The sequence below is a fragment of the Gymnodraco acuticeps genome, unplaced genomic scaffold (genome assembly GCF_902827175.1).
Source record: "Gymnodraco acuticeps unplaced genomic scaffold, fGymAcu1.1, whole genome shotgun sequence".
NCBI classification, from domain to species: domain Eukaryota; kingdom Metazoa; phylum Chordata; class Actinopteri; order Perciformes; family Bathydraconidae; genus Gymnodraco; species Gymnodraco acuticeps.
The window spans coordinates 1,526,242-1,554,105 of NW_022989942.1; the positions used below are offsets into that span (position 1 = coordinate 1,526,242).

At 39.6% G+C, this 27,864-nt stretch overlaps 1 protein-coding gene across 1 annotated transcript in view; it reads left to right on the forward strand.

Annotated features, from left to right (window-relative positions):
- The first annotated feature begins 340 nt into the window (after nt 1–340).
- znhit6 (zinc finger HIT-type containing 6) overlaps nt 341–27,864 on the forward strand; it is a 47,290-nt gene continuing 19,766 nt past the window's right edge. Inside the window, exons 1-5 of the mRNA XM_034210147.1 lie at nt 341–521; nt 923–988; nt 7,848–7,954; nt 8,492–8,577; nt 12,534–12,637. Of these exons, the coding sequence (XP_034066038.1) occupies nt 406–521; nt 923–988; nt 7,848–7,954; nt 8,492–8,577; nt 12,534–12,637 (479 nt within the window). The 5' untranslated portion in view covers nt 341–405. The remainder of the gene's footprint in view (nt 522–922; nt 989–7,847; nt 7,955–8,491; nt 8,578–12,533; nt 12,638–27,864) is intronic.

Below are 27,864 nucleotides of genomic sequence, written 5' to 3' on the forward strand. Positions count from 1 at the left end.
ATCATAAACACTTGCAGTTACATGGTGGTCATAAAAAAACATTCCGCAGCTTTAGTAATAGCATTTGTTGTTATTTTCCTACAAGATTGTTTACTGCAAAACAATACAATACATTTCAATATTGTCTGAGGAGACTTTTTGCAAATGTGTTCCAATAGCACTTGCATTATACTGTATTTGGACAGATGTTCTTCGCATCAGCTCAGTGTTATTTCTGCTGTTAGTGTGTTTACTTTGACGCCACTAAATGAAGGTGTAGTTCTCCCCCACTAACACCGGGAGGCGCCACTGAGCTGGTCTCTCTCTAACCGGAACTCCCCTCCACGTGCTGCCGCTGGCCCCCGGCGGAAGACAGTTTGTTTTGAAGCCGCGGAGCTGTGTCCAACGTGCGGCTACACTTCTCTCATGTGCTCTGTAAAAGTCCCAGCAACAGACATAATGTTAACCATGGACAGCCAGGTGGAAAACAGCGACAAAGAAGAAGAGCTGAAAGCGAGCAAAAGAAAGATATCTCTTTGCAAGTAAGTGATTTAACAGACAGGAAGTCATTATAAAACTTCATCTAGCACACAGCTTCATGATGGTTTTAATGTGTGTTCGTTTTCACCATTGCATAAATGATACGTATATGAATAGGAGCATATACCAATAACAATAACACACGCTTAATAGCCGTATGTGCTATTTAGCTAACGTTAGTAACAACATTAGCACACTCCTCTTTTTCTAGGAGTTATTTCGCCCTCACTTTAATGACTGACTGTCATTACTTCCAAATGATGTTTGTATGTGTTTCTGTTATGCTGGTTTCCTTAAAGGTGGGTTGTTATTTTCTCTTTGTTGCCCGTGTCTTTTGTTGCAATACACCTGTAAAACTGCCCGCACATGTGTGTGCCTCTGCTGACATGTTGTCTGTCTGCAGATGTGGAGTGTGTGGATCAGAGGAGGCGAAGTACAGATGTCCTGCCTGCCTGGCCCACTCCTGCAGGTGAGATCACTGTTCAAGGAAATGCAGTTGTTTTACTGACAAATTAACACATTGTGAGTGGTGACACACAACAACACAATTACTACTTAATGTGTTTTTGTCTTTTTTTATACATGTGAGATGGTGGACATGTTGCACATTTAGTCAAAGTCAACTCTTTAGAATTGAATTCGCTTATTACCCTCTTTTTTCATGTGACAGGACTTAATCCATAGGGTCTGATTCATAGACACTTGTTTGAATTCCCGTAAGTGTAATTTTGCCCATAGTTATTGGTGATAACCCTATATATAGAACAAATAGAACAAATACCAACATTTTGTCCATTCTTAGAAAATCCATTGAACCAATTACTTTAGTGTCAATAGTTGACCGATATTATTTATACGTCATTGTTACTTAGCAATAGTATATTGCACGTAGTTGTATATCCAGATAACATGTAAGCATGTTTCTATATCTTAAAGTATAATATTTTCTATTATTATACACTTTTTTTGGTTAACTTACATTTTATCTTATTAAACTATGTTTATGTATGCACCAAGGCACATTCCTACTTGGCAATAAACCTGTTTCTGATTCTCATTATATTTCATGAAGCATAAAAGCTGAGTCTGTTGTGTGAGATATTTCTAATGCAAACTCAAAAAAGGTTCTGCTTTTTCTGATTAAAAAAACTAAAATCTCTGAAGTATGATTCAAATAAATAGTTAGAAAAAATGTCTTCTGTCTTTGCGTGCATCAACATATGGACTTTACTGTTCCATGTCCAGCAACAACATGCTGCAGATAATGGCGATCGTTCATGGCCTAATACTTAAATTCTGTGGATGCTGAAGCTTTTGCGAAGGTCATGGCACCAGGGGATGTACTTCCCCTGTCTCTCATGGCTGCATGTTGTTTCAGGCATCATTCAGCATTCCTTTGACATAGTTTCTGAGTTTACCGTATTTGTCTGTCACTGGCCAAATACCTGTCTTTAAAAAAAAAATGGGTATTTCCATGCCTGGTATTTTTTTGTTGGATCTTTCAGAAAGCAAATAACAGCCCCTTTTATAATTATTTTGGCTTCAGTGATGTTTGAAAATTCCGCTCCGTCAAAAGTGCCGAATTGCTGGGTTGGAATATTTATTACGGTCATTAACTGAAGTAACAAAGGAACCAGGGAGTGATATCGAAAACAAAACCAAACCGTTTTTTCTAAAACAAATGTTAGCTTTCTAAATGTGGTGAGTTATGTGTAGGTGTCCTTTTTTAGTGATTTTATTTTTTTATTCAGTTTTTGTTTGATTAGTATTCTAAGCTGTTTATTATAGAAGCTTTCTGATTGAACTGTTTAGCCTAACCAACACTATAGCGTTAGGTTAACGTAAAAAAACAACAACTGTTATGTGTTTTACTCTTGTTATGGTTAATCTTATGGACTTTATGAGTATGTTTACTAGATTCGTGTTAATAACTTCACACTCCTGTTATCCTTGGGGTCAATTTGACCCCATTTAATGTTTAACGTATCTAAAAAAAAATGATTCACATTATTTGTTTTGCTTAGTACTTCATGACTTTTCCTAATTTAGTGAGGACTAATGGGTAAACATAAAATGAACATGAAGATCTTTTTTAAATGTCCTGTACGCACTTTGTACGCATCGGTGTTCCTTGGGGTCAATTTGACCCCAGGCTGTTTTAGTAGTATAAAACATATACAAATGTTTGTGTTGATTGTGTAGAATGATATTAAGGTGACTATTACATGCAAATGTATCATTGTAGTTATTGGTCCTTTAACAACATCAAAAATATCTTACTTTAACATTTTATTTCTGTCAGTGAGATTTTATGGTGATTTATATATTTGTCGATAGTCACATAATAGGAATTCTGGATGTATAAAGCAGTGTTTCCCTAGGATGGAGTCATAGCAGCGGTGCTAAGGCACATGGACCCAGCATAATGTGAGCGCGGCGCGCGTGGAATTTTTTAGTGTGCACGGGTGAAGTGCGACCCACCAATTTGTTTCTATGTGTCTGCCAGCACAAGAAAGGCTCTTGAGGCCTAGTACCAGAGCCAGTTCTAGCCAATTTGCTGCCCTAGGCGAGATTTTATATATAAAAAATAAATGAAACATTTCTACAAAAGACAAATACACGACAAAAACAGAAACTTATTGACATATACGTCAAAATTAGGGATGGGAATTTGAAAGCAAATGTATATTCGAATATTCGACCCCCCAAAAAACGGTTAACCGGTTACCGAAATGTACATATCCTATAAATAAAAAAAATGTCAGCATTTTTTTTTACCCAATTTTTTTCAATAATTTTTGGAAACAAATACATGTTCAAATAAGTGTAGAAACCAAGTCGAATTTGTCAAATGTATTGAACTGGTGATCACAGTTTGACAGCTATAGGCCTACAGCTTTCATGTGCGGAGGCGATTCACAATCAGCCCAGCTGTAGAGAAGACCCTCTCCGCTGGAACAGAGGTTGCGGGTATAGCAAGGTATAGCATGTATAAGTTTAATTTGGCATAGTTTGACCTCTACACCGCACTCACTAACCTGGTCGAAATATTTCCACACATTACTCCTTTTTGACGCCATGTCTGTTGTGTAGGACTCTTCTTAGAGTGTAAATAATTACCGGACTATGACTGGTAAAATATGTTGAATACCGGCAAAACTAAATCTCTCCAGTCAAAATGTCTATGTACTTTGCCGCCACACACGGTTGCCAAGCAGCGCTTATTGTTGTTTAGGCTGGCCACTCATGTGTCGCGAGTGTTGACAGGGGGCGGGAGCACGCTCATGAACCTCGCAACGGCTGCGGAGCGCATTTGCGCCACATTTGGGCCTAAGATGAGGTTTGAGTCTGTGTGATCTGCGTGTAGGGAGGGGCAGCAGTCATATCATTGGCTAGAACTAGCTAGATCTGATGGATTTGGACATAAACACGAGTGAAGTATAACCGGACGCGAGAGAGAGAGAGATCAGCACCTGCAGCTCTGCCCGCTGTGAGCAAAACACACCTTTTGACGTCAACTAACACATTTAGCTATGGCACTGTCATATTCAATTTGATAATATGTAATCAACTTAGGCATCACTCCCAAAATTAAAACATTTAATACAAATAATATTCATAACTCATATTCGAATACATGAATAATTTAGAATATTCTAATATTCGATTAATCGTTCCCATCCCTAGTCAAAATGGCTTCAAATGTATTCAGTATTGTATGAACATGTTTGAATTGGGGGGTGGACGTCACATCCTCTAGGGCAGTGGTTCCCAAACGGTGTGCCGCGGCACACTGGTGTGCCGTGAGGCAAGTCCGGGTGTGCCGTGGGATTTTGTGACAACCATACGTTATTATTGCAATATACAACTACACAAAAATAATAATTGTTTTATTTACTATAATATCAGTACTTTGTAGGTTTAAATGTACGTAATCTGCGTGACTTGCGCATCCACATCTCCACGTGCAGTGCCGCATAAACATGGCTGAGTCAGCGATAACTTTCGAGGGGTGGAGGTATGCCCATTATTTTGAGTTCGTCCGAAGAATAGACAGGAATGTGACGGTGAGGTGCAAACTGTGTCCAGGCCAGAAGCTGTTATCCACTGCTGTAAACACCACGTCAAACCTCAACAAGCACCTGCAAAGAACACATGCTAAAGTGAAGCTACCGCACACGCTATTTGTTGTTTGTTTATATCTCGTAGTCTGTTCTTCTTCTCTGTCTTCCGGTTGTTGCCTGTTTTGAATGACAAATACACACTACCGCCGCCTGCTGGTAAGGAAAGTTATTGCCACTCAGGCATGCGCAAGTTCGTACGTGCTCGGTGAGTAAAGTAACGAGTTACTTTATGTAGATAGTAACGAAGTAGTGTAATATATTACATTTTTTAAAGTAATATGTAATATATTAAAAAAATTTAGTAACGACCCCATCTCTGGAGTTGGCGTTCTCTACTCTGATTTACATGAAGAACAACAGGACTCACAGCTCTCTGTTGAACAGGACTTGCGAGTGGCCCTCTCCTCAGTGCCACCAAGGATTAAAACATTCTGCGCGCCCCGACAGGCACATGTATCTCACTAATTTGTAAGTCGGCAAAAATATTTACATGTTTCAATGCTGATTGCTGAAATGTTAATGTTGTGACCTGTCTGGTTTAAATGAGTGTGTTGCTGCTTTGATGAAGCCTAATTTGATAAAGTTTCAAATTAATTTCTGAAATATTTCGTTAATAAATATTTCATGAGTAATATAGTTGTCTTTGTCACATTTTATCTGGCATTAGTAAATAATTATGCACATTTACAGATATTTTACATGATATGAGTGATAACACGTGTTATAAGGGCTATTTTGCACAATAGGTGTGCCTTGAGATTTTTACTTGTCCCTTGGTGTGCCTTGGGCACAAAAAGTTTGGGAACCACTGCTCTAGGGGGTCCGGGGGTATGCCCCCCGGGATTATTTTTTTTAACATTTTAAAGTAAAATGCTTCAATCTGGTGCACTTTGAGCACACATTACTAGAGACCTGATCTAGGGGGTACAACTCTAAAACACCCATATGAAAAAGATCGAGTGAGTGAGTTAGTAAGATCGTTTACATTTTAATAATCAAATAAGTATATGAACATTACCAATAACCTACCATAGCCAATAACAAATAAATGTAACTTATTTTATTTTTGTTGTTTATTTTCTTATTTTACCTAGTTAACATTTATTTATTTATGCATATTGTTGTATCTCTCCAACTTTAAACGATATTTTTGGTTTACTGTCCTATAGTATACATTGGAATGATTTCAAACCTGTTTTTATTTATCCTAATAATTATAAAGGAGTGCCTTGGAAATATGTGTTTACATAATTTGTGGTCAAAATGTTTGAGACCCACTGAGATAACTTAGACTAAAAAAGTAAAGTCCTTTACCTCACTGAGCCAGTCTGACAGGAGAGCTCTCCTCCACCCTGGTTGTAGAAACATCTACTTTTTATATCCGTTAGCGCAGCTAGCATCAGATTCTAATAACAACAGCGGCGGTACCGGTGCGCCCTCTCTCTCGCTCCCACACTCGCACTTTGAATGTGAGCTGCGGGTGCCAGAAAAGCCAACATCCCCCACTTTCATCACTTACAGTGCCCATCGTACAGGGCAAATTAAAAGTGTAACCGGGGTGAAAAGGGTGTTACATTTACTTAATTATGAATATTGTTACCAAGACCGAAAATTAGGATGAGCGGCAACGGTCAAAAATGTTTTTTCCCCTCCCAGAGCTACCAGCGCAGCACCCCCCAGATCTGCCGCCTATGCCAAAAATCGGCCCTTCCTAGTACATATACAGTAGCAATGTCTCAAGATTTAGCAAAAATACACCTTTATTGAACATACAGTAACACAAATACTACAAATCCACATAACAAAAAATCGAAAAGAGTCACCACTTATTATTATTTTATAGGGATGTAACGATACCAAAAACTCACGGTACGATAATATCGCGCTAAAAAGTCCACGGTACGATATTTATCGCGATATTGAAAAAATAAATAAATAAAGTTTAAGAATAATTATTATTTATTTTTTTACTTTATTTATTGAATAATAAATCTGATTTGTACAGCATTTTAGTAGGATAGTAGTATTTTAAAGTGTCAACAACATAATAATCAGACCCGGCAATAGAATAAATCAAGTTTCACTTCAAGTTTCTAACTCACTAACTCACTCACTCAGCATCATCAATGTTATCTTTTAGGAATATGAGCATGTCCACATTTCCAGGTAGAAGCTGGGATGTTTGAGCGTTTACAATATCTCCTGCTGTGGAAAAAACTCTCTTGCTTGGTACTGATGTTGCTGGGACAGAGAGATATGCTTTGGCCATGGGTAACAGCAGTGGGTAAAACTGCAATCTCCACCTCTTCAAAAACAATACAGTTTTTGCCAAGAAGGTGAGGCTTATTGACAGGGCGAGATATAAATATACTGTTGGTACTTGTCAATGTCTCTAGGTGTGTAAATGTAGCCCTGTAAATACGATGTCCTTTTGTGTTATCTGTTGTTTTATGTTCATGTTGTAACCTACTTGCTGCCATGTTGGACAGGTCTCCCTTGAAAAAGAGATCGATGATCTCAATGGAACCTAATGGTTAAATAAAGGTTTTAAAAAAAATCGCGGTAGTGGAATATAATCATTTTCTTGAGTTTTAAACTACTGGGGTCAAATTAACCCCAGAGGATAAAGGGTGTAAAGTAAATCTGAGGACCACAGGAGGGTTAAACTTGAATCACTATGATATGATGTATTGTAGTCTGATCCTGCTGTCACACTGTCAGATTTGCTTTTAGTAAAACGTTGTGAGGGCTTAAGAGTGTCAGTTGGTATTAGTAAGTGGAGCCAAAATGCTGCCAGCTTCCTCTGGTGCTGTGTTTATGTCTGGGTCAGCAGTTGATCCATGTTGTCCACAAATGTCTGAATCAAGGAAACATCATCTTGTTTTCCCTCGGTCTTTCTCCACACCCAGCACCCAGATATGAAAAATCTTTCTGGAATGATGATAACCTCTTTAGCTTATCTAGTGTTTGTCCATGTGCAGCGCTGGTTATTTGCTTTAGGCAGGGGTTTATATTTGTCCATCTCAGTTCCGCAGACCATCAGTCCTTGGATAACATTTGCATGTTATCTTCCATCCTTCTTTGTCCAGTGTTCTTACTGCTGTTCTTCGAGCACTGTCTAGACAAGATGAAATGAAGCCAAACCAAATTCCTGTAAACAATTGAGGCATTGTCTAACACATTTTGTCTCTGTACATTTCCCAGCTTGCTGTGCGTGAAGAAACATAAGCAAGATTCGGGATGCAATGGAATTAGAAATAAATCTGCCTTTGTGACCCTCTCACATTTTGATGAAATGACACTTCTAAATGGTGAGCATCTTCTGTACTCCCTACCGTGACAGAAACAAAGGTTTTAGCTTGACTGTCGAATTGAAGCATGTAAACACCATATCCTGTTCATGAGGTACCTGAATATGCTAGTGTGTATTCCTGGCCTGCTGTTGCATGTATATACCTTTTTATAATACCTTATTTATATTTTCTGTTACTCATCTTCCAGTTCTGGTTTGTTTTTGTAAACATCACAACAGTATGCAGTGATATTTTAACCCTATTTATATTTTCTAATGTAAACATATCCTGAATATGATTAAAACCGGGATACGCCTTATTACTGGATTACACAAAAACACTTATTGAAGAGCAATCATCACTTCAAGTAAAATGTACCAGAAAATTGTGAAGAATATTATTTTTGTAATTGTTGGCAGCAGATAAGTGTTTCTTTAAGCATAAGAAAAAATAATAACTGGTACACATTGTATTAATGTTTCGTGATACAAACACAAATGCTTATTTTTTACTTGGGTATTGGTGTTTACCTTTTGTCCCCTACCTGCTCTGTAGACTACAGACTCCTGGAGGACACAGGACGCTTTGCAGACGGTGCCACCAGAGACAAGCTCATCCAGACTCCTCGCTCCACTTTAAAAGTATGTTGTATTTTTAACTGTACCTCTAAGGTTAGTTTGCTCGGCCCACATATTGTTTATTTTGTGCAAGCGGTTGCAACTTTGTCTTAGTTTCACACTATTCCACTGATCAACAGGTAGAAGAAACGGGCCAAAAAAGCCATACAATGCAACAGCAGACTGCAACCTTGTTAGAATGGCTGTAAATAATGTTTTAATATACTTAATAAGTTAGCTTTGCACCCACCTCTCTTGTTAGCTGTAGGTATACAGTAGAAAGCAGTGAAACGTGGTCAATAATGAAGTGTCCAAGCTATTTTCTTTCACTACCAAAAACAGTTTGTTTTCATCATCTATCCAAAGCTATCACTTGGTTTGTCTAATTCAAACCTCAAAAAGGTTGAAGATTGTTTTGTACCAAACGAAAATAAGCTGCATGTGTGAACAAACCATTCCCACATCATATAGTTGTTTTATCTCTTTCAAGTCATAACATTTATGAAGTTAATTGTTTTGGTATTTAGGAACTAAGAGCAGATGGTCCTCTCTTTATTGTTGTCTCTCGTGCTCATATGTTAGCCTTGCAAAAAGGAAACACTTAATATTTGCTAAGCCAAGATAATTCTCCTGAGTGCTGAAAATCCATCTCAGCACCATATCATAGCTAAAATAGTAATTACTCCAATACAGGGTATGATTTAAAAGCTTATAGCATTTCAGAAACTGAATACGTTTCACACAAAGCAAGGAGAGGACTATATATTTATGCAAAACATATGTTTCTGATAAAAATCACAGGGATAAAATAATAGGAATCTGGCTGAAAACAATTCGACCAAAACTGAAGCAGGAAACGCATTCCTTTGCCGTAAGTCGAGGTGCATCGGATGAATCATACAATAAGGAGGCTTTAGTGCACTAAGAGAACATGGAGTGTGATCAAAAACAAACTGAAAGCCAGCTTTATTATTGGTGTTTTTATGAAAGTCGTTGGCTTAATCTTCCCTATTGTGCAGATATGTGGTAATTTCTTTCTCTGTACTGCAGTCTTCTAAGATCCACACTGTATTTATTTTTATGTTTCTGAGTAGGAATAAAAGTGAATGATTTTGAGGCAATTTATTTCTGAGCTGTCTTAAGTGCAGATCCTTCTCAGAATAAAACTGAACAACTTAAAAAGAAGAACTGAATGTTGCCTTTATAGCAAAATGATATTCATATACATGTCACCAGTCTATTGTTATATACGATTATATAAGTGGAACGTACATGGAAACAATAATATGAAATACCTAGCTTTGCCAATTTCTACAGCAGTATCTCAATATTTTAATTGTTATGCTTTTATTGCTTAACTTGTATAAATTGCAGCTTTAGTGATGGACATCTTACTGCGATTGCTCCAGACCACACACATTCATTTTATGTATCACTGAGTGTCCCCGCCAGCTCTTACCTGAATCAGCTGTCACTCTGAAAGCATGGTAGTTGTTAGCCTGGATTGCAGCTTGTTCTTTTGATGGGATTTTCAGAGAAAGCGGCTGCCTCAGCGGCCACAGATCAATCCAAAATAAAGAGTCTCATTCTCAGTGAGAGACAACAGCTTGGCACGTGATAAGCCTTTGGAATTGAACATAGCAAGTGCAGTAATCTTTAGTAGCCTTCTATTGCAATAGCTTTTGATAAATCTCTGTTATTGTCTCTCATGCCCCACCAATTTGAAGACGCAACATGAGTGCCGGAGAGAAAAGGCTTGTCCTCTCATATTTAGACAAGGCCAGAAGTGCAGCTCATCTTTGCTTTAATTGTTAATGAAACATGCACAGCTGGATTTATTGATGCAGAGCAGATTGGTATTTATACTTGGAGAAATCCCCTACAGTTTTTTCCTTTGATCTAAAATGTCCGCCTGTCTGAGGCAAAACAAATAATCAAAAAGCATCCCGTTTTAGGAAAGGCAAGGCAAGTTTATTTATATAGCACTTTTCTGTACGCGACAATTCAAAGTGCTTTACAAAACAAATTAAAAGACTTTTTAGGAATAAATACATTAAAAACACATTATACAATTTTACAACAGACATTACAAAGCAAAGATAATAAAAATAAACACCACAGGTATACAATACATGTTTAAAAGGCATACTGTAGTTCGAATATGAGCATCTCAATTAAAAGCAGCGACAAAGAGATATGTTTTTAGTCTCGATTTAAAAATAGTAAGCGTTTCTGCGGACGTGCATGATTTGGGTAGTTTATTCCAGAGTGTCGGGGCATAATAGCTAAATGCTGCCTCTCCATGTTTTGTTTTTACTCTCGGAACTGATAGCAGACCCGTCCCAGCAGACCTGAGGCACCTTGATGGCTCTTAATTATGCAGGAGTTCAACAATATACTTTGGTCCTAAACCATGTAATGATTTAAAAACTAGCAATAGTACTTTAAAATCAATTCTTTGGCCGACTGGAAGCCAATGTAGAGATTTCAGAACCGGACTGATGTGATCTACTCTTTTAGTGTTAGTGAGGACACGTGCAGCAGCGTTCTGGATCAGCTGCAGTTTTCTGATGGATTTTTTTGTCAGCCCTGTGAATACACTATTGCAATAGTCGAGTCTACTGAAAATAAAAGCATGGACAAGCTTTTCTAAGTCCTGTTGTGACATTAGTTTTTTAATCCTTGATATATTCTTCAGGTGATAATAAGCAGACCTAATGACTGTTGTAATGTGGCTGTTAAAATTCAGGTCTGAGTCCATCACTACACCCAGATTTCTTGCTTTGTGAGTTACTTTGTAGTCTGCCGACTGAAGCTCTGCGATTACTTTTAATCGGTCCTTCTTTGCTCCAAAAACAATGATCTCAGTTTTTTGTTTGTTCAGTTGGAGAAAGTTCTGAGTCATCCAGTCAGTGATGTGCTCAATGCACTTGCTCAGTGTTCTAATCGCAGAACAGTCTCCTGGTGTGATTTTAAAATAAATCTGGGTGTCGTCTGCATAGATGTGATAGCTTAGATCGCTCTTTTTAATAATTTCAGCCAGAGGTAGCATACAAATATTAAAAAGCAAAGGTCCTAAGATGGAGCCTTGAGGAACCCCGCATGACATATTTGTCAAAGTTGATGTGTAGTTGCCTATTGAGACAAAGTTTTGTCTCAATTGTCCTTTAAGTAGGTACTAAACCAGTTTAGAGCTGTTCCTGAAACTCCCACCCAGTTTTCTAGACGGTCTAGCAATATGTTGTGGTCAACAGTATCAAAGGCAGCGCTGAGATCTAATAATACTAAAACTGATATTCTGCCACTGTCTGTGTTTAAATGAATGTCATTTAAAACCTTAACAAGAGCAGTTTCAGTGCTGTGCTTAGGTCTAAAGCCCGACTGAAACACATCAAAACCGTCATTTAAAAACATGAAATGACTCAACTGTTGAAAAACAACTTTTTCAATCAATTTGCTTAAAAAAGGGAGGTTTGATATTGGCTTGTAATTATTCATTACGGTTGTGTCTAAGTTATGCTTTTTTAGGAGCGGTTTAATTACTGCAGTTTTCAGGGCCTGTGGAAATACACCTGATTGAAGAGAGTTGTTTACTATGTGTATTATAAAGGTCTCCTTGCAGAAACTCTATAATGCTATATAATGTTAAGGGCTGCAACCAATAATTATATTCATTATATAGTTATCCTATCTAACTTTTATAAACTATTTTATTGAGTCAATTATAGATTTCGTCTGTAAAATACATAATTTCCTAAAGCTCAAATCAACATTTTTTGTCATTAACCCAAAAGGTATTCAGTTTATATCCATTGAAGACAAAGAACTTGAGTTGAAACCAGTAAATATGTGAAAAACCATTTGTTTATCAAAATGTTTGCCCTATTAGGTGAGTAAGTTAGTGAATAAACTGATTTCAGCTCTAATACTGAAGTGTAATCAAATGCTTTACTCTGCTATCCGTACTTTCTGTTTCACAGGCAAAGAAGCTGGCAGCCCACGCCAGAAAGGTGAACATCACACTGAGGTTCCTCCCCATCACCTTCACTAAGAGCAAAGAAAACTCCACGATCTTCATCACAAAGTAAGTAGGAAGTACACTCTATTTGAATGAGTAAGTGATTTTTATACGGTTTATCCTCAGCTGTATTTTTAGCACAGGAGTACACTTATATTTGGAACTTATTTTAATTAAGAGGTGATTAGAGTCTCAGGATCATCACTTGCTTTAGGCTCCACATCAGCCTCTTTTGCACAATTTGAAGGTACCATGAATATTATTACTAACTTAAAAGAGACTACAACAAGTATTCCACTCTCCTCAGAAATCCTTACCGTAATGAAATATGTAGATATGTATTATTATCCTAAACATACACACATGATCAAGTACCAAATAAAAGACAGAACACTAACACAAGTACATACATAATTATAAGTTACACTGCCCTAATGGAAATCCAAACATTTCAAGCGTTTTGAATGATGCGCTCAGTCAAAGATAACACGTCCCAGTTTCCTGATGAAGTGAAGTGCTGCTTAGTCTGGGGCTTCTGATTAGTGTTGTTTCACTTTACCACAGGATGGCACTCTTGTTAAGCCCTCACAGCAGCTGTATCTGGAGCTGGCTCTCTTCAGGTCATTTTACAGCAGTATGGTGCGTGATGATGAAAGTCACTGGACCTATGACTGTTAAACCTGAAATTGGTAATTTTCCTTAGGTAGTGTTGCATAACCACACCGCTATCTGATAGTCTGAGAGGAGTTGAAGTATTCTACTTCCTCAAGGGAGATTCCTCCATGAGGATTGTTGCTTGCCAGCGTTTGCAGTCTTGATGTTTTTCACAACCCTTTACAGGAAGAGACTTGGCCTTTTTCAGCTGGTCACTTTTAGCCATTTTGTTGGTGTTTGCCAGATCTGTTCTGATTTATTTTCAGCTCTCAAGTAGGGCTGGGCGATTTTTTCGGTTTTCACGATTAATTTGCATTTTTACTTTCCTACGGTTTGTGAAATGGCTGAACCGAAAAATCGCGATTTAAAAACATTTCTAGACTCCGCAGATTTGTTTTTGCTTTAAGGGACTCCGTAGTAGCTTACTCTCTCACTTTCCAGAACGCGCCCAAAATTCAGCCACATTGCCTGTGACTACCCGATCTGCAGCTCTGCCCGATCTGCTGTTGTTATGCTGTGTTCGTTATTCTCGCGTCCAGGAGAGAAGCTTTAAAAGGAGACTAAATGGAGTCTCTGAGAAGGTTCAAATGGTGCTTTAATTAAAAAAGCTCTCGTGAGCGAAGGGAAGAGAGCGAGCTCCACCTCTCCAGCTGATATATCTCCTCCGCTGGCTCGCTGTGGGCCGGTTGGCGCTGGGAGCCGGCCCTCCACGTCTCCAATGTTCGTTGTTGAGCATAACAGAGGACTCCGACATTGTACATTAAATATATAACTAAACACGCCTGTTCTCCTCCTTATCTCTTTCATGACTTTTCATTTAATACATTTTAAACGCTGTAATCAATACTCCAAAAATACAGGAAATACTTCACGGCTGGTTTCATTTACGGTAGTTCCGGATGTTGTTTCATACTACTACCCACGTCTGTAAACAAACGTATTCAAATAAACTGTACCTTCATTTAATATTCAGCAATAATAATATCTCCACGTCTATAGTTGTAGTGTTGAAATCAGTATGTTTCGGTGTGCAACACTCCGTGTCATATCGCTACTAAATTCACCTCTATAGTAAATGGTATATTAGCCAAATGCTAAATGCTAACCGTCCGGAGATGAAGGATTTTCAGAATAAAACTGGTTGTGCACAAGAACTTCTAGTTTTTCAGTATAAAACAGCATTTAAACTGACGGTATGCGTAACATTTATGATATTAAAACACATTTTACACCTCACCGTGTTTTATTCTTATAGAAGTAAGAAGAGAAGTAATGGGGCAGAAACCCTCCTTTTTACGCATTTTTTGCAAAGAAAATATGTATTTACATTTTGCCTTGGTCTGGTTTGTTTAGAAAAAAACAGAAAAAAATCGAGGTTTAAATCGAAAATTGTCCATTAGTTAGAAAAAAAATCGCGGTTTTATTTTTAGGCCAAATTGCCCAGCCCTACTCTCAAGCAGTATACACATTCAGTACCAATGCTACAGTATTATATGCTGCAGACAAACCATCATTGAGGTGCTGCACTGCATCTCCTCCCTTATCATATTGCCCTAGTGAGTCAATCCCTAAACCTCTGTGTGACTAGGCAAATGAAAATAATAAAGTATAGGCTATGTTTGTTTCTGATCTGTAATAATACATTATGCATTCTAGTCATTCATCAACCGATATCAGAGAAGGTTGTTGGGGAAAAGGTCAGTGACCAGATGTTCCTGAGCTGTTAACCTCATCTTTTCATAATGACTTAAATATATGCCATTTCCGCAAATTATATTGAATGTGTTGTGTTGAATTAGTCAAGTTAAAAACATGTGAAGGATCTTCCAGTAAACACTGCCTCGTGAGAGTTTTGCTTTACTGAGAAATGAATCAAATAGGATGAAAGAAGTCCCCAAAAGGCCACAAAGCATTTTAATGATTATACTTCTTTTTAAATGACCCTTAACACTAGTGTTGGGGAATAATTTCCCCTGCATGTCATCTTTCGCCCTCTGACGCAGATGCCCAGCCTTGATCAGCCGTTATCTCCCTTAAGGAGGGGCTGCCCTAGCATTTTGTTGTTGTTACCAGTTTATGACCGGGAAACTCTCTGTGAGAGATAGTTATTGTTGTGGGACACCTGGAACACATCCTTCTCGGGTGTAGATGACCCAGAGCCATAAGCGACAACAAATGTGATTCAGTGTCCTCAGCTGTTTAGTCTATCTATTGAAGAATGTTGATTATTACACTCTGAACTAGTTCAAACCTGGAGCTACAGGAGGGTTCTTCAGAATTGATTGTGGCATCTCTACCGTGTGGTCAAACCGTGGCCCGTGACTTGTCTTGTGAATTCTCCGGCCGAAGCTCCAAATAAACCGTCAGTGTTTGCCATCAAAGCTCCAGCTCTCCTCGTGTCTCTCTGAGTCCTGTTTCCAATTGCTTCAGAAGTTTCCCCCACAACTAGGGTTGGATGAGTTTGGGTTTTAACCGTTCTTGATTCTTTCGGGGTTCAAAACAGGATACATTGAACCGAATGCCCTTAAAAAAATAAGAAATAATAATAATGCTCATGGAAATCCACTTTTATTTTGTTTGCCGTATTAGATAATATGATTCAATAACCTGTGTATTCCTTCTTTTTTTTTTTTACTGTATTGTAACTTTACATTAAGATACATATGCGATATTCATAAAAAACACAGGGTGGTTTGTCAGCCTTATTTGTGAAATGGTGGTCAATATAAACAACATACGGTTTGAAATTGAACATTTATTGTGTTTTGTGACAAAATCATATGACTGGGTTGAGAGTGATGACTGGCATTAAAGGTGAATTGGAGAAACTGCATTCCATGGTGTGTATGTCATACTGCATACATGCTTGCTAGTTGTTTAGAAACTATTACCATCATTTCAAGTTTTATTTAGTATTTCTTGTTGATTCCTTTACATTGTGAATCTCGGAGCAGGTTCAAATTTGGAACCATTTCTTGATGAACACTTTTTCTTAAAACATATGGCATTAGGGCTGGTGTGATTTAACTGTAACTCCATCTGTACTTTAATAATCTCGTTAGAAATGATTGGTGTGGTCAGATTTGCAGACTTGCAGTATTTTAGAGAGTGAGGCTTTTTACTTTCTTCAGACGCTGAAATAAAAGTAGTTATCTTGGCATGGGCACTTTTCTAATTTGCTCTGTTCTGCTGGTGGTCTTGTCGTGTTTGGCATATGTTCTCCCTCCTTTAGTAACCTCCTGCCACTCACATTTCTTTTTAGGAGGAGCCATGTTTCTCTAATCTCTATGTGGAAGATCAGATGAGGGGAGAAATGGTTATTGAACTGCATATGAAAGTGTTATGAGTCAAGGGACAGCCTTGGGTGCCAATCAGGATTGCCACTAAAAAGACTCCTTTGTCAGCCCCTCCAGCTGGTTTAATGCTCTCACTTTCCCTTTCACCACCCTCTCTCCCATCCTTATACCACTCGGCCATGTCTCTCTTCAGGTGGAGAGGTGAAAATGCAGGTCACATTGAAGAACAAGGTAACATTATTTCACGTTATAGTAGGTAGTCTCCCCGCCCAATACCCAGATGGTGACAGAGTATTTGATAGATGATACCAGAATGAGAACGTTTCAGTTATTTGATAAAGGTTCAACAATGTAACATTTGTGTGGAGTGCCATCTTTACGCTTTCTCTGCTGCACTATCCACCCAGTAATCTTTGGCCAGCTGCACAGCCTTTTTCTTAGTCTGCAAACACCTTCTAACTAACTGCAACAGGGTCCCATTCAGAGACCCTGAACACAAGGGATGGGATGAAAGGTATACAATAAATTGCAAGGAGAGAATGTGCTTCAGAATGTACCAAGTACATCATATGAAAAGCAGATGTGTGAGCGGTGTGACTGCAGCTGGTTAGCGACATATTCATGCTGCGCACACACGCTGCCAGAGAAGGATCATTACTGGCAGACAGCTGACTAGAGAGCTATAATGCCTGGCGATGGTGTGGGTATAAGTGTGAACCTATGTGTGGTTGTGAGCATGTTCCTCTCTGATTCAATGTTCGCATGCTAAATATTGGCCGTGCAACAACTTTTTTTCCACCTTTCACCGATGACTAATTTCAAATAGGAGGCAAACACAGTGGAGATTGATGAGAAATCACAGGCTGCCTCTCAGGCCAACCCCTTGGAGGGTAAGTATATAATAGCTGGCATTTGGCAGAACATTGGGAGTAGCTGCGAGCTGTGTTCGGGTGGAATTATGTTTTCTACAACCTCAACCTGGCATGGCACGGCATTTTCCTCAGAGACAGCTTGAGTGACCTGGCCAACACATTGCTAAGGCAGTTACTGTGAATAATAGCTGCACATATTTCTATAACAACCTGAGATAATTAGTAATAGGAGTATCTGTGGTATTGTGCCATCTATGTGAGTCTACCATATATTGCGAATGGGCTTCAATCAGCCAAGCTCTGTGAGTAAGAGGAGACTTCATTTTGTTCCCTGATATTAAAGTGAATTTAAAAGTCAAGTGCTACTTGTTGATAAAGGAGTTGTTGGTATTTTCAGTTTCCAATTCTTACTATGTGCAGTACATAATATTGATAAAATGGTTGTTGATTTTTTGCACAGGATAAAGGGCAGTATTTAGGATGAACGCAATAATGGTTAATTTAACATCCTAAACACTGCAGTTTACCCTTTTTATTCGGGATGCTCCGATCGCCAATTTTGGGGCCGATCGCCGGAATCAGTATTGGCCGATACCGATCGAGTGGGTGGGGGCTATGGTGATCTTCCATTTTTTTTTAAAGTGATGTTTAAAACTCAGTTAATGACCCCATTCACTAGCGCTTCCACAAGCAACAACCAACATAATTATTACATTCAAAAGAAGTACATTATTCAAGTTTACATTAACTTTGGATAACACGGGAGAAATTAGCGAAAGCACTCTCTTTTCCTCTCTCCCTCTCTCTCTCTCTCCTGACAGCCTGTCAGTATCTCATGCAGCTCACTGATCCAGTAATGAGTGACCCGACAGTGAAGAATAAATATATTTATAACTAGTTTAGCTTGTTCCAGAGGTAGATAAAATAGCTAAGTGTGTTAGGTCTAACTCTTAGTGTGTGTTTCGCTCCGCTCACCGGTCCGTCACAGCGGGTGGAGCTGCAGGATGTCTGCTTCACACACGTTGCATACCGCTATTTTATTATCATTTTCGGACACCTTAAAATACTGCCAGACTGGTGAAGTCATTTTGGCGAGCTTGTTTTGCCGTGCACAGAGAAAAGTATCATGTATTTTACGTCATGTGATCGGCTCTCCTGATCGGCCTTTATAGAGAGTACCGATCGATCGGCAGAGAGTGAATATTGGCCGATAACGATCGGCGGCCGATCGATCGGAGCATCCCTACTTTTTATACGACTTTATAATGTATAATGCATTTCAAAACGGTTATAGATTCTATCAATTTCCATTAAATTATTTTACCTAGTTGATCTAGCTACTGGGTTTACACTTTGTGAGTTGCCGTGCCTTTTATATAGGGTTCTTTTAGCTTATGCATTTTTTTCACAAGCATGCTGAACTCTCCCTATTGCTCCTGTTTTCTGTTAAGATGTCAAATGAATCATCTCTTTCTCCATTCCACTGAAACATCTTCGTATGACTCCTTGTCACCATCCCCTTGTTCTTGCTGCAACTAATCAATCCACAAAAACATTTCTTACTTCTGTATGCAGCCATTAGGTTTTTAATATCCTTTTTTGTTGCTGTTGGGAGGGTACTTAACGGCATGGTATCACCACCATTACTTATTACCACACATATTTACTGTTAACCATCAGTCCAATCTCTGTTCACTCTGCTTTCAAGTGGGGCCATTGGGAAATACTATACACACTTGTCTTCACTTTGATCATGGTTAGTGACACATCACATTTTGGTCCTTCATACTTTGTGGAAAAAGCATGTTCCAGCCTGAAATCAGCCATTCTTGTAACTGCTTCATAATGTACGTTTTCCACTGCTTGGTTAATGGAGAGCTCTTACTCTAAAGCAACAGCAGGAAGTGTTCAGCAACATATATGGTAGGTATGGTTTTAAAGCACCATTCTTCAGTAGTATGGTTGGTAAAAAAAAACAGGAATGTTTACATGTTTTTTTATGTAATATTTCAATACTGAATCAATGTAGCAGAGTGTTGCTACAAAACCTTGTGAGCTCAACATAATAGACCTCCATCTCCAAAGCAGTTTGGTCTTGTTTGCCTGCTGTGAAGGTGCCATGCAAATGCACAGTTACATTGGAAAATGTATGTAATTGTAGAACGTCGATTAGGCCAATTCATGCTATTTCAAAAATACTTTAATGTAGCTGTAATGTAGACACTCATCACAGGTTTGTAGAAACATGACTGGTATATCAAATATTGCATGTTGTACGATGAATAAATGCACAAAAAGATTTATGTAGGCAGAACTATATTCAACCATATGGCGGAGGACGACTATTCATCACTATGATCGCTCACGTGCACCAACACTCACACTTTCCAGAAATGAAGTTCAAATGAAACAATCAGCAGCAGCTTTAGTCAAATGTTTTTTCTGACTCCAGCAGACAGCCTTGTGGCTGCCATTGGCTTGATTAACCACTGCTGATGGAGAACAGAGTCTGGGTCCACTGCCATCAGAAGCAAGCCTCACATCAGAATGGCAAGCAGCAATTTCATCAGTGTTGCAAACGCTGTCATCACAATTGGCCACATATCTGTGGGCTACATGCTACTCACTGGCTCTAAATGAAATTCCAAACTGCAAATTAACCAGAAATGTGAGTGTGCTGCATGAATGATAGGGAATCTAAACTTGCCAGTTGTCATGTTTGGTAGACTGAAGTTTAATGATTAGGTACCTACCGTATGTGTTATTCAAGATAAATTAGATTTTTCTAAGCCCCACTTCGGCTCAAAGGGTTCCTTAATTCTCCAATACATTGACAACTATTGGTCAGATTTCCATTAAATGTGGTTCAAATTGGGGTTGGATCAATTCTAATACCTGGGTTATACTTAGATTTCTGCATCTAGCATGCATTATTAGAAACATTTTCCAATCCTTTCAACAACAAAAAAAGGACTCAAGTAATGATCGTCACAGCCTCATGGCTCTAGACAGGTTTTGTTCTTTCAGTACACATGCACACTTGGACCCACCACCTATTGTTTGCCCCTCGTCTGGAGTGTGCTCTGTGATTTTCAGGGAAAAAAGACTGATGGCTTAACTCTGCGGCATTGGTCCAGCAACTCAGGCCCAAGCCAGGATGCAAGGGCAAAGTCTTACAATATGGCTGCCAGTAATCTTTGTCTCCTCCAGTGGCGTAGCCAGGGTGGGCCCAGGCACACCCAGTTTACTCATTGGCCCACCCTGAGAAAGCTTTGGTGTCATTTTAAAAATAATAATAATTGTATTATTATTATAAAAAATGTATTCACATTATATTATAATATATATTTAAGAATATCCAAGAATTCAAAGTGAAATTCAAGTGAACAAATATCGAGTTTAATTAATGTATGTGTTTTATCCTCTGAACCGAACTCATTTACGGTAAAAACTGATTGTGGGTTCCGGCGCGCGCCATAATAATGTGAGAGAGGCAGAGAGCTGCCTGCAAAATAAATGATGGCTCAAAGTTCACTAATTAACTTTGGTTTAAAAAAAAAAAAAGCCAGACTCCAAGAAAAGCCCCCACTGCCCTCATAATAAATAATAATAATAAATGATATTTATATAGCGCTTTTCAAGGGACCCAAGGTCGCTGTACATGGTGGACAAACAAAACAAACAGACAATCAACGGGCAAACCAAATAAATAAATAAAGGAAGCCAGGGGACCAGAAAAGGGCTAGGGCCCGAAGGCCAGGGTGAACAGGTGTGTTTTTAGTGATAATTTGAAGATGTCCAGGGAGGCAGCATTACGGATCTCGGCAGGAAGTGCATTCCAGAGGGTGGGGGCCGCAACACTGAATGCCCTGTCACCAACAGTTCGGAGGCGAGAGCGGGGGATGGAGAGCAGGCCCGTGTCTGAGGACCGCAGACTCCGAGAAGGGGTGTAGGGATGGAGGAGGTCCGATAAGTACTGGGGGGCGAGGGTATGGAGGGACTTGTACGTGAGGATGAGTGTTTTGTATTGAATCCGGGACTTGACCGGCAGCCAGAGTCCTGCATCGGGTCGGGTACCCGACGGGTGACCCGCAAAAAAGGTGATTCGCGGGTGGTATTTTTTCAAATGCTTTTTTCCGGGTTCGGTTCTGGGTAAAACAAAGATGATGCGGGTCGGGTCGCGGGTATTGCATAATAAATATATTAAAATAATAATAATTTAGTTTAATGTTTAAATCCTCAGACCTCTCCCCCGCGGGACCGCGCATAATCATAACCTCTGCAGCGCATCAATCTGCTGCTGTGCGCGCCACATTCGAAATCGCTGAGGTGAAGCTCTCTAACACTTCCTCAAGAGCGAAATCCAACGTCTGGGAGGCTTTTGGTGTCATCCTAGATAGAGAAAATAACCAACATCCCACGCTTTTTGAGACAAATATGCAACTGCGTGTGTTAATAATTGCACGTTTTCACTTCTCATATATATGCGGGTTCGGGTCGGGTTGCGGATATTGTGCCGACGGGTCGGGTCGGGTTGCGGAACTAATTGGCAATATCTGCGGGTAGCGGGGCGGGTTCGGTATTGCACGTCGCGGGAGCGGGTCTTGAAAATCAGACCCGTGCAGGACTCTGCCGGCAGCCAATGTAGGTGGATGAGGGTGGGGGTGATATGGTGCCATGGCTTGGTGTGGGTGAGAAGCCTGGTGACAGAGTTCTGGACGTATTGGAGCCTATCCAGGGTTTTGCTGGGAACCCCGGACAGGACTAGCAGCGATCCACAGGATTGTAGCTGACATCCTCGTGGATTCATCTTCTTATTACAGACACATGCATTTCCTAACATTCGGTCTATATGCTGTAAAATGTATTATCTCTTCGATTTACACACGGCATCTATTGCACGTCTGTCCGTCCTGGGAGAGGGATCCCTCCTCTGTTGCTCTCCCTGAGGTTTCTCCCATTTTTTCCCCTTTAAACTGGGTTTTTCTCTGGAAGTTTTTCCTTGTACGATGTGAGGGTCTAAGGATAGAGGGTGTCGTTTTTCTCATACTGATATTCTGAACAATCTGTGCTGTTGTATTTGCTGTAAAGTGTCTCTACTGAAGGCTATTTTTATTATATGTACAGCACTTTGGCTCAACCAAAAATCGTTTATAAATGTGCGATGAAATAGCCCCGCCTCCCTCTCCCCACCTCTCCTGCTGCTGGGCTGTCAGAAGAAAAAAAAATGTTAACCGAAACTCTGCCGCACGGTTCCCTCGTCCCTTGGAAGAGGCGGAGAGGTGGGTGTTTTTCATCTGCTGGTGGACAGTCCGGAGAGATATACACAGGGTTGGGTTGTAACGGAATACATGTAACGGCGTTACGTAATCAGAATACAAAAATCAAGTGTACTGTATTCAGCTGGCGTTACATTTGAAAAACGAGTAATCTGATTACAGTTACTTTCGTAAACCTGAAGTGAATGCATTTTGGAATACTTATTGGAAAAGTTTCCTCACAAAATGTAATATTCATTACCGGCAGAACTGTGTGCACACTGCACAGCGCTGCAGCATTTAGAGACGGAGATGGTTGGATAAAATGTGCAAGATAACGTTTATGTAGCATTTCTTTATTGTCGAAATGATGACATTTATAACGGGATAAAATCAAAGTGAATGGCCTGCTGCTGCTGAATGCATGGGGCAAGTGACTGGAAAAAGTTTTTAAAGTTATTACATCGTTTCAGATAATGATAATAATGATAATTCATTCTATTTAGGGGCGCCTTTCAAAGCACCCAAGGACACCTTACAATTCATAACATATTCTAAGGAAAGGTTTTAAGACAGTACAAAGAATGCAGTCCGGGTGATGTTTTTTATGTGGGGTGCAGATGAGAGAGCTGTCCAGAATGACACCAAGATGTTGTGTTTGTGCTCTTGATAAGCCATTAAAACAGTAAAATACATGTCTCCTGTTCACCAAAACATACCCATCTGTTATGGAAAAAGAAAGTATTCCAAAAGTATCCTAAAAGTAATCTGCCACCGGTACCGGCGAGGATTGTTGTTAGCTTCTGATGCGCAGAAGAAAAATCTGGCCCACCCTATTTTTTACAGGCCCACCCTAAAGTACATTTCTGCCTACACTACTGGTCTCCTCTCTCTTTCGTTCATCAGCCTCTCTGCCACTCTACCTTTTGAGGTTGCACATGGTTTTGGAAACTGGATTTATTATGTTGTATCGCTGTACAACACCCCAAAGTCCTGTCATCCCAGTACACTGGCACCCACTTGTCACCCAGATCCTGGGCAACAGGCTTCTCCCTCTGACGGGTAGATCCACAGGACACATGGTTATATATACTGCACCATTTTTGTTAGTCCTTAATCCAGCCAGATGGATTTGCTCAAAATGCCAGACCACCGTCAGGCCGTCTGCTCTCAAGTATTGATGGCTCAGGCAGCTCCAATCGCTTACTTAATCAACAGAGAGTGTGTTTTTCTTAATGAATTCATCCAGCCTCCTCTGAGTCTGCTTTATTTCTCAGTCTCCCTCACAGATGCAGGCAATTGCTCAGACTCCATTTAGGTTAGACAGAGAGGCTAATTACAACCCTAAGAGTTGGTCGTTAGCAATTCTTTGTATAAGGTGTTGATTATGCACTTAAAACTAAAGTATCAACATTTGTACCCTATTGTTGTAGCCAATCATGTAAAGAGCATTCTAGGTATTTTAAAAGCTCTTCAGGGTAAAGTGGAGTAATTTGTCCATTAGCAGAAATGAGTACTCCTCCAAAAATTGTTTTTAAAGGCATTGTTACGGCTGCTGCCTTCCTGGTCCTCTTAACTCTGTTGTGTGTGTGTATGCAAATGAGCTGTAAGGTTGCCCCGATGTCATTGGCTGTCCCGCCCTTGTATCATCCGAAGAGGTGATTGGACCAACGTCATCCAATCCCTGTCTGCTTCCGGCACATCTTCCGGGGGAGGAGTACAAAGGCTGCTTACTCGTTGTGCTCGATAATACTGTGAATCCTCTGTGTTTAGTTATACTGCTTAGCAGCGTGTTAAAGTAGTGTTCTGTGTTTAGCATAGTGTGTGTAAAGAAGACCTGGGGGGTATACTACGAAGCAGGATTTTCGCTTAGCCGGCTAACTTCAGGGAAAACTCGGGGTTTCCGGTCCTACGAAGCTGGTTCTCTTTTTAGCAGGCTAGATCTCCATGGTAACTTATGCTGTGCGGCTAACCTGGTCGGGACCAGGTTAGGTTGCAGGCTAAGAGCTCAACTCAGTGAAAGCACTGCCTGCTGACCAATCAGAGCTCAGTGTGCGGTAGGGGTGTAACGGTTCACAGAAGTCACGGTTCGGTTCATACCTCGGTTTGGGGGTCACGGTTCGGTACGTGTTCGGTACAACAAGGAAAAGCAAAATAAAGTCCCAAATGCATAATTTTTTTTTGCTGTTATTTATTTTTAACAGTAGTGCAAGTTTTGGTATGAAAATAAGGAACTCGAATCATTAACTCTATTACACAGTTAAAAACAAAGCACAAACAGTAACACACACACTCAGATGGCCATATTATTTATATTGGCTGATGTCAAACAAAAAGGTTAAATAAGCTGTACAACTAAAAAGAATGTCTTGAACATATTAAAATAAATAATAAGAACATAAAATCAGTACCTTTAGGAGCAATGTCTAACATGTGTAATTAACTTGTTATTATGCCTAAATAAAGGTACTCAAGCTTTACTCTATTTTCAAGTTTTTCTTCAAAAAGATAAGTTTGTCTACGTTCTCAGTAGTGAGGGCAAATCTGTTGGCGGTAACTATGTCACCTGCCGTCGAGAAAACCCTCTCGCTGGGGACTGAGACTGACTCGGATGTGATTGAGCATGTTTGACGTGTTACCACTAGCATACCGCACCGCTGTCGAACAACGCCGACACACCGTCCTAGTCCGATCCACAACTCACACCCCATCATTGTTGTAGTCCACAGGGAACCCGAAATGTTCCCACACAGCTGATTTAAAAGAAGCAGGTGGGTCTTCTAGCTCCTGTGTGTTGTGTGAACTCGCCATAGCTAGGCTACTAAATGTTCTTCTTCATATATTGTGTTCGTTTTGTTGTGTTTTGTTCTTGTTCTTCATTTGTTATTTACGGGCGGCTGGCTTTTAGGCGCAATACCGCCCCCTGGATTATATATAGTGTAATACTGCCCTGAGTGACGGACTTTTTTCCCACTTGTAAAAAAAGGCGTATTCGCCGTGTGACTGCATGTGCCGAACCGTGACGGTACGGGACGAATACGGATACCGTTACACCCCTAGTGTGCAGAGTTTAAAGCGATCAAGTTATATTACAGGAGAAAGGAAATACAGAAAAACTGCCGTTCAGGAATCACCGACTGTGTGAACGTGAACATTAATAGAATATCACAATCAGCAATTCTGGCTGCTCAAGATATTCTTTAACCTCACAGTGTTTGAGGACACTGAGGTTTCACAATAAGACAAAACAAAGAATATCGCCCAGTACGGTATGTCGTTGTGATTCTGTTGTGGGTACATTCGTATATGAAGGAATCAGATTTTATTTATCAAAAACAAACAGTAAATCAATTGCGGAGTATTTATAATGACCATGTTTACCTTTTTTCCACTCTATTCCATGTACCAATCCTATTTTATTTGGTTAGGCTTAGTTTTTGTGGTCCAACAAGCCGTTTGATGAATAATCCCTCTTGAAGGAGAAAATGCCTTTCAATGGGGGCCAGTTAAGGCAGCAGATAGCTTACTTGCATGGGATTCCGTTGAGGTTATAAACCTTTTTAACATAATCTTTGTGTGGTTTAAGCGCTTAATCTTTTTACACAGGCATGTTTTCAGCAGGAATTGTACTTGTCATATTCACAGTTACACGGAACTGTATTGCACAACTTTTTTTGTACTCTGGAGTATAAATGCCTCCATCAAGGCCCTACAGCAATAAATGCTAAAGGATTAAGTTGTGAGTCCTAATATTTTTCAATAGATTCTGGTATTTAAAGCAGGCGTCCTCTACAGTTGATGCTTCTGTTTTGACTTTTTTTATGCTGCTCTCCTCTTTTTTCCCCGACAATGAATGATGGCACTTATCCCAGGTATGCACTGTGGCCTTGCCTGAAATGATTGCATGCATCTTTGGGCAAGCCCCTTTTCCATTGAAAGACATAGTTTCCATTTGCTGTAATGACAGAATAATGGCATCACACCTGGTGCTCCACCCTCATTTGCTTGCACGTACAAACACATGCACACCTGTACACGTAGACACACACTGTTGCGCTGAAGGAGAAACCCGGCCGAAATTGGGAAAACATAAATTCCTCTGACTAAGGCGTTAGAGGTGTCAGGTACGTTTACAGTTGCGTAGGGAACCCCCTCAAAGCCCCTTGTTGTCACTCAAATTGCCTGCTGCTGCCTTCCCTTACAGCCAAGTGGAAACTCATAACCATTGGGTGTCCTGCCAGTTCTGTACAATAACTATTTTCTTTTTAACTCCTCCTACCCATCATGTTTCTGTTTCAAGGAAACAAAACATGCTTCCTGTTGTACAATGCTACCATCTGGATCCACAATAAAACCTCACCAGCACCAGAACCATGCCTGCAGTCAAAACACACGTGGTGTCGAGTAGAGCAGCACATTGCCAGTGATTATGATTTTCCTTAGAATATGTACATTTTCTTTTTATTCATTTGACCAGCAATATGCTGTTAATCCATTCCACATAAAGTCTATATGTGTTCAGATGTTGGCCCATTCTTTGACCGAGCTGATGAACATGGATTTTTAAATGAGGCTCTTGTTGCAAAAACAAACAAACACTAACATTAGTGGAATACATATTATATAGGTCAAAATGTGTTCTCTTTACGCTGAAATATCCACCTAATTGTTAAATAGAATGCCATTTCTAGTTATATATATATTAGAAAACAACGAATCTATACAATTGAGAAACTGGAGGCAGATGATTGACTCATTGATTTGTGGGTGGGATAGGATTAAAGGCTTTTACATAGCAGGTGTGGATTTTCTTTCTCAAACAAGGTATATTTTTATGAGGTTTCACCCTGACAATTATGTTGTGAAGGACAGGTTGAATTGTGCCTCTTTTTGTAAGGATTATCAAACAACAAAAAACTGTATGATTCATTTGAACCTTCTCAAGGCAGTGCAAACCGAAATATACTCCTTCTGTCCAAATATTAAATGCTAAAATACCCAACGTTACATGCTAACTGCTCATTTGTTTTAATAATATTTATTACCAAATACTTGTTTTTAGATGAGTCAAAATATAGAAATCTTCATATTACAGATATCAAAAGAAACCTCAGATTTGAGCTCTGAATCTTTCTTGGTGAGCCCTAATAACAAGGTCTACCGTATGTGCCTTACAATTATGCTTTGGGTCGTGTGTTTCATGGTCATCCATC